We start from the raw sequence: 7,285 nt of genomic DNA on the forward strand, positions 1-7,285 counted from the left end.
CCGCCGAGAGGACGCCTGCCCGCGCGATCGCGCCTCCAGGGGGCCCGGGGCGCAGTGGCGGGACCCTCGGGAGGACCCGGGGCCGGAGTCCCCGCTGGTGTGGGGTCGCGTGGGCGCTGCACTGGGGGCCCGGGCGGACCGTCCGCTCCGGGGCGCCCCGCGGGCACACCCCCTTCCCGCGGGCTCCCGAGCCCTGCGCCCGCGGGGAGCAAAGGCCGGTGGAGCCGCGAGGGAGCGTTTTTCTGCCAGATGGACGCCCCCCCACACACACTGTGGGGAGAAGGGGCGCGTGGAGCCGGGGGCGCGGATGACCCCTCTGGTTTGGCGGCCCCGCCCGGAGCGGCGCTGCCGTTACGCGACGGCTTCAGGGCTCGGACGCGTCGGTGGGGACGGCGAGGGCGGGGGGCCGTGTCGGGCGGTCAGTCCGTACCGCCTGGGGTGCAGTCTCGGTAAACCGCGGAGCCCGCGGCCGGAAACGGTCCTCGCGGACACCTGGACAGGTGGGAGGCGCGTCCCTAACGACGGCCGAGCGCCCGTCTGGGAAGTGCCGCACCCCAGCTCCTAGTGCCCCGGGCGCCCTGCCCTGTGGGCAGACAGACCCTCCCCCAGAGAAGGTAAAGCGGTCCGGGGGGGTTGCGGGGTGCCAGGTACAGGTAATGAGGAGGCTTCTGGGGGAAACGGCCCAGCGGCCCTCCTCCTTACTCCCCGCAGATCTCAGATCTGGTGCAGACAGACGGGCCCGCGGGGTCAGATGCACAGCCCCTGGCCCCGCAGACTCACAGCGAGTTGGCCCAGGACTGGCTTCTGGGGAGGGAAAGGAAGGTGGGGCCCGAGAGAATGTGAGGCAGCTCTGTGTTCTAAGACTTTTCATCATGAGCATAGTTTACCTATTCAAAAATGAAGTTATTCCTTAAAAAATGGCGGGTGAACCTAAGTTTTGACTTTGCAATTCCTTGTCCCACCCTAAGAATTTATCTTATCTATATGCTGGCAGTGAACACACCAGCATAGCACTGTTCCCTGCAGGGCTAAAGAAGGCGGGGCCCCACCTCTGTATTCATTACTAGATGTGGAAGTCAGCCCTTGGGGTGTTCTGCAGCCTTAAAGAAAAAGTTCAGTGCATAAGCCAAAACGTTACCACAGAAATAGAAAGTGTATGGTGAGGGGATATCCCTAGTTAGGAAAAACAGGAGGTGTGTTGATATATAAAATTGGCGAGCTAGATAAGCAGGTAGTATTGCAGGGGAGTTGGGTGGCGGGGCAAGAGCAGGGGGCTTCACTCGATTTATGGTACTTGGAGCATCGGACCATGTTTTCCACTGAATGGATGAATGAATAAAGGTTACTGGGGGAAAGGTAGACGAACAGTGGAGATCCTGATGTTGATAATACCCTTATCAGTAGGAAAACCCCAGAACTTCAGTGGCATGTGCCATTTCAGGATTAGCCTTGGTTGGACTGAGATGAATGCCAGGCTTTAGTTTGGGGTTCCAGTTTGCTGCACTGCCCTCATTCTGGGAACCAGGCTGGAAGCAAAAGTACATAGAGCCTGCTTTCATCGTGGCGGAGTTCAAGAGAACCTCTGGACTTGGCCGTGCCTCAGCCTAGTGGCACGTTGACATCTGGATGTATGTTCCTTGAGCTAAATAAAGCAAGTCACACCTCAGGTGCATAGTGTTGTCTATCTGCCTGCTGGGAGGCTGGAAAGCTTGCAGGATGGGGGTGTGTCCTTCGACCTCAGGAAGTGAGGGAGAGTTGGAGGTGATGCCCTGTATCATAGATGATGTGAAGTTAAAGGTGGTTGAAAAGATACTTAGAAAACTGTCTAGGTGTGTGCATGTATGCTTTGAGAAGAATTATCTTAAGGCTTTATGTCTGGTGTCACAGTTTTATCTTAACGCCAAACCCTCTCCTGACCCTGTGAACAGTCGAGTACCTCAGGAACCTTGGAGATATTTAAATATTGCACATTTAAGCTACCAGTTTGCGGGGAAGTAATTCCAACTGTGTAAGCTGCTGAGTGTGTTCATTCAGAGTTCTTGTGTCATGTTCATGTCTGCCAACCCACCTTTCACAACAGAATCTTCTTTTCAGGGAGATGTCCTTTGCTTCTCAGATGTAACGCACTTTAAGTTTGTTATTCAACAGTGAAAATGAGTCATACAGAGGTAACACATTTTCATATGCTATGCATCTTGAGTTCCTCCTCTTTTTCTTTTGTAGTCAAATGGCTCTGTATTTTGAGTCTGACCTGTAAAATGTAGCATAATGTCAGTGACTAAGAGTAAAGACCTGTGATCAGCTATCTGAGTAGAATCCTAGCTAGTTGACTGTATAACCGTGGGCACTTTGCTTGACCTGCTGTGCCTCAGTTTTTGCTTCTATAAAACAGAGATGATAGTATTTGCCTTACAGGATTATTAGGAAACGATTAAATGAGTTAATACACACGTAGCACTCAAAATTGTACCTGATACATAATGAAGTTTTAAAATATTAGCAATAATATTGCTGCTTATTCGGAGGCCATGGCTTCAATCATGGCCTCATAAAACATGTATGGTTGTCCAGTTTGATTGAAAAGGATGTAATTTTCGATTCCTTTATTCTCTTGAATTCCAGGTTAAATTAAAAATACCCTTTGGAAATAAATTACTAGATGCTGTTTGTTTGGTCCCTAACAAGAACTTAACATATGGAATAATTCTTACACATGGAGCATCAGGAGATATGAACCTTCCTCATTTGATGTCACTGGCATCCCATCTTGCATCTCATGGGTTTTTTTGCCTGAGATTTACCTGTAAAGGCCTTAATATTGTACATAGAATTAAGGCATATAAATCAGTATTGGTAAGAAAATTTCTTTTTATATACTTACAACAGAATTCTTATTAAATTTAAAACTATTTTTATCAGTTACTTGATTTAAAAATCTTTTAGTAAGTAGTCTTAAAAAGGCGTACATTAAAGCTGTCTAGTGGTTAGATTTCTCTTTTTCTGCCATCAGTTTCCATGGAGATGCTCACAACATAAATGTTCCTGATGCTGCCAAGGAAGCTACTTATGATGAGATTCTCTTACGGGAATTATATGACTTTAGAATACTCTTCTGGATATTGTGCATGCCATACTGTGAATGTACAGATATGTTAACGATTTTCTATTATTTAGAAATTAAAATTGGATAAAACATTTCAAGTTTGCTAAGCTTTTCACAGCTCTAAGTTAATGTTAGTTTTATCAAAATTTTATTAGTTGGAAGCTTTCACTAACTTACATAATTTAAGAACATTTTAATGCTTGAATGTTTTTAGATTGTGATTTTATACAATTTGCCTATACTTTCCAACATTACCTCTTTAAAGAGAAGTCCTTAGAATTTTGTGGCCTTCATTGCTAAGATTTTATTATTGCTGAGAAATGTATAAATCTATATTGGTGATCCAGTGGAAGATCTTGTAGGAAAAGTATTAGTGTATATGTGTGTGTATGTATTAATTTTTATTATATACATATCTTTTTTGAATTTATAGATCAATACATACCTTTTTTTTTTTTTTTTAGAACTACCTGAAGACCTCTGGAGAATATAAACTTGCAGGTGTTTTTCTTGGAGGTAAGTTGCAATATTTGTGAATACTTTCTTTTAAATATAATTGTAATATAACAGGATTAGGTAATAAAGAATTAAAGTTAATTGATAATAGGTGGCTGATTTGGCAAGTTACTTCCATGAAGTACTTTATTTAAATTTAAATGTAAATGTAAACCTCCTATACACATATATATTATGACCCAAACATCTGTTCTTATTTAATCCTTCACTCTCTCATTTGGCTCCTTCACAAGATTTGTCCTCACTCTTTTTATTCTACAGAAAATAATTTTTTCCCTAGTTTTATGTAGGATCAGTTTTTAGCTCTTCCCAAGGCTTTACCATAAATGGGTATTGCAACTTGTTAATTGCCACCTCTTGGAGTTAAGTATCTGCTATATCATCACCACTACTTAATGTGAATGTTTGTATTGCGAACTGAACTTAATTTTAATTGATTTTAGGTCGTTCAATGGGCTCAAGAGCAGCTGCTTCTGTAATGTGTCATATTGAGCCAGATGACGCTGATGACTTTGTTCGAGGTCTCATTTGTATTTCTTATCCACTGCACCATCCGAAGCAGCAGCATAAACTTAGAGATGAAGACCTCTTTCGTATAAAAGATCCTGTATTGTTTGTGTCAGGGTCAGCAGATGAAATGTGTGAAAAGGTGAATTACAACTTGATGTTTATGTGAATGAGAGAGAAAGATGTTAGGCAGAAATATCCCGGGAGTAAGATACTACCTGCAACATTCATTCTCTTTTAACAATGCTCATTTGACTGATGCTTTTTGTGCCTTAGTTTACCCTGTTGTTTTAAAAAGAAAAAAAATTCAAAATATGATCATACTGACAAGATATCTCCTGGGAAGGAGAGTTGGTAACTGGATTAAACTCATCTGAAGCTTGTAATTTTGGGGGTTACTAGACTGTATGTTTATCATTTCAACATTCAAAGCAGATTCTTCAAATTCTTATAAAATTGACTCATGGAAAGAAGTAACTTGGACATAATACTAAATAGTAGCTTATTTCCCAAGCATATGATTTCATCAGGGAAAATATTTTTTAGAATCTTTTTGCTCTAGTTCACTTGTGTCATCAGTAGTGAATGCTGACCTGTTTCTGGGAGACGTGGACTCACTTGCGGACTTGCTTTGCAAAGTCCTTTGCCTCCGAAGTTGTTTCATGAGTATTTTGTGACAGGATGCCGGTATAGGTAGGGCGGGAAGGAATCTTTGCACTAGTCTAGCATCGTCTTCTTTTTTTCCCTTTAGAACTTGTTGGAGAAAGTGACACAGAAAATGCAAGCGCCTAATAAAATCCATTGGATTGAGAAGGCCAATCATTCCATGGCAGTGAAAGGACGGTCCACAAATGATGTTTTCAGAGAAATAAATACACAGATTCTGTTTTGGATTCAGGAAATCACTGAAATGGACAAGAAATAATTGTCTTTAGTTAAAAAGCCATGTTATTTTGAATACAAATACTGTTAATTTGATAAAGGACAGCACAACTCTCAGCGTTACGAGGTTACTTCAGACTAATTTAATGTTCTTTAATGTCCCCGTTTTTAAAAATGTTTCAATTGTGAAATTAATGTTCTTTACACGATGTCTTTTGAAAGCACTGTTATAGTTATATAAAGATGATGTACAAATATTGAAAGTGGTCTAAATATAATTTATTTTCATTAATATAGTTAAGTTTTGAAAAAATATTAAACATTTGAATTTTGTTACAACAGTACTTTGTCTTATTACTGTGCAACTGAGAAATTTTGCAGAATAAAAAACAATGCAGAATAGTAAATGTAGCCAATTTTATAGAAAGTACGCATCTGTTCCGCTTATCTTTCAATAGAATGAAGATAAATTTTCCAATACTAAAAACAAGGAACATTTTTTGAGAAATCTGCTTTTTGTCCATTTTTGCATCGTGGGTGTCATCCCCCTGGGCCTCCCCCCACCGCGTCACCCGTGTGCAGCGCCAGAGCCGTGTGCGCTTCCCGCCATTTTGACCTAGTACCTCTCTCCTCCCCTGTATTTTTCCGTAGTAAGAAGTAACTCTTCCCTGGCTTCCCTACTGCCCTCATGGCCTTGCAGACCATTTGGTAGGACCCTAGGAAGCAGATGGATTTTTGAGGTTTCTCGTCCTTCCCTAGGAGATTTTAATTTTTCTAAAATGCAGGAGGAACAAAAACCTGGGCAACAGGTTTTTGTTGTCTAATGTTTTCCTCAATTCAGTCATATTATAGGGTGAAGTTATTACCAAATGTAAGATCAAAGTTTGTGTAACACTCAGTGTATAATATTTTTTGACCAATTTTTTCAACCTAGATTTAAAAAACAGTATATCATCAATATGAAACAGTTGGAAGTTTAAAAAATTTGATACCGAAAGGTTGAAAATACCAGCTAACGTATAGTGCTGGTCTGACAAGTATAAATTGAGAAACACTGTAAACTTAGATGTGAAGCTAGTAGGAAAAAAGTATCCAAAGGATAGTTTCTTCTAAGACAGACCATAATATAGAAGTAAAGTGAAGTAGATTTAACTGGTCATTAACCAGGCTGTGTAGTTGTTATCAAGTCACAGAATTAAACTATAGGCATAGTATGGATGATCTTTCAAAGATACTGAGGGGGCTTAGGGGGATCCTGTCAAGGTCATTGAAAGTTGGTTTTCCCTTGAGTTTTCCATAAACTATTCCTGATTGTGGAACTGGCTTGTTACTTGTGAGGAAGATGAGTGATAGGTCTAAGTTGAAACATGTTTGTAAAAAGGTCCCATTTACTCTCTGCAGATTTGCCACAGCTTGCAGGGATTTTGTTTATAGAGCTATGCTTAGGTCTCTGTTGGGCCCAGTTAATGGCAGTTAACTCTCCGTTCTTAACTGGGCATTAACCTGCCCATTAAGGCATATTAGAGAACACTGGAAATAGGGTTGGTTGATTTGACTGGGTTGGATGGATGCTCCTGACAATCTCATAGGAACAAAACAAAAGGGCCACCACTAACATACTATCAAGCACAGAACAGCTAGAAGCATCACAAAACAACAGTGTCCAGGCTGAGAAATTACCCTATACAAACAAGCTTTGGCATTATCTTGAAATGCTTTCTCCCTCACCAATAGCTTGAATACCAGCAAACCCCCTCTTCCCCCCTACCCCCACACACAGCCCCTCTCCTTTCTAATTCATCTGCTCTTTTTCAAGAGTCAAATCCTTGGTTTTCAGTCTCTTCCAGTCTGATTCTATGCCCTCTTGCAGTTACTCTGCCTTCAGTCTAGTCAGGTCGATGCCTGTTGTCATCAGTGTAACTGAGGCGGTCTGATTGCTTTTACTTTGTTGTTCCTTTGATAAATCAATTGACACCTCCAACGGCCTCCAACAGAAAACCTGGTGCTGGATCTCCAAAGGTGTTAGGTCAATGTTCTTAGTTCATGGCTTGCCACATAAAACCTATCAACATTTTAACCTTATTATCTTCATTCTCAGCCTGTACACTGGTAGATAACAATGGATTTTTAAAAACCCTTAAGGAATTTTTTTTCTGAGTGTTCACTTACAGTGTCTGTATCACTGTCACTAATGAGCTTTCATCTGGTAATCATTGTCTTAATGATTTCTAAAAATAAGTTTCAGCATTTCCTTTCTATGCCACTCGATGCTGACAT

General features: G+C 41.5%; 1 protein-coding gene across 2 annotated transcripts in view; it reads left to right on the top strand.

Annotated features, from left to right (window-relative positions):
• Nucleotides 1-5,270, top strand: part of TEX30 (testis expressed 30) — a 5,699-nt gene extending 429 nt beyond the window's left edge. Inside the window, exons 2-6 of one of the 2 annotated variants that reach the window (XM_004680047.2) lie at nt 2,095-2,168; nt 2,623-2,853; nt 3,568-3,619; nt 4,063-4,268; nt 4,878-5,270. In XM_004680047.2, the coding sequence (XP_004680104.1) occupies nt 2,154-2,168; nt 2,623-2,853; nt 3,568-3,619; nt 4,063-4,268; nt 4,878-5,051 (678 nt within the window). In that variant the 5' untranslated portion in view covers nt 2,095-2,153 and the 3' untranslated portion in view covers nt 5,052-5,270. The remainder of the gene's footprint in view (nt 1-2,094; nt 2,169-2,622; nt 2,854-3,567; nt 3,620-4,062; nt 4,269-4,877) is intronic. The other variant, XM_012723190.1, reaches the window with a different exon arrangement.
• Nucleotides 5,271-7,285: the final 2,015 nt, after the last annotated feature.

The sequence above is a fragment of the Condylura cristata genome, unplaced genomic scaffold (genome assembly GCF_000260355.1).
Source record: "Condylura cristata isolate star-nosed mole 26May11 unplaced genomic scaffold, ConCri1.0 scaffold00010, whole genome shotgun sequence".
NCBI lineage: Eukaryota > Metazoa > Chordata > Mammalia > Eulipotyphla > Talpidae > Condylura > Condylura cristata.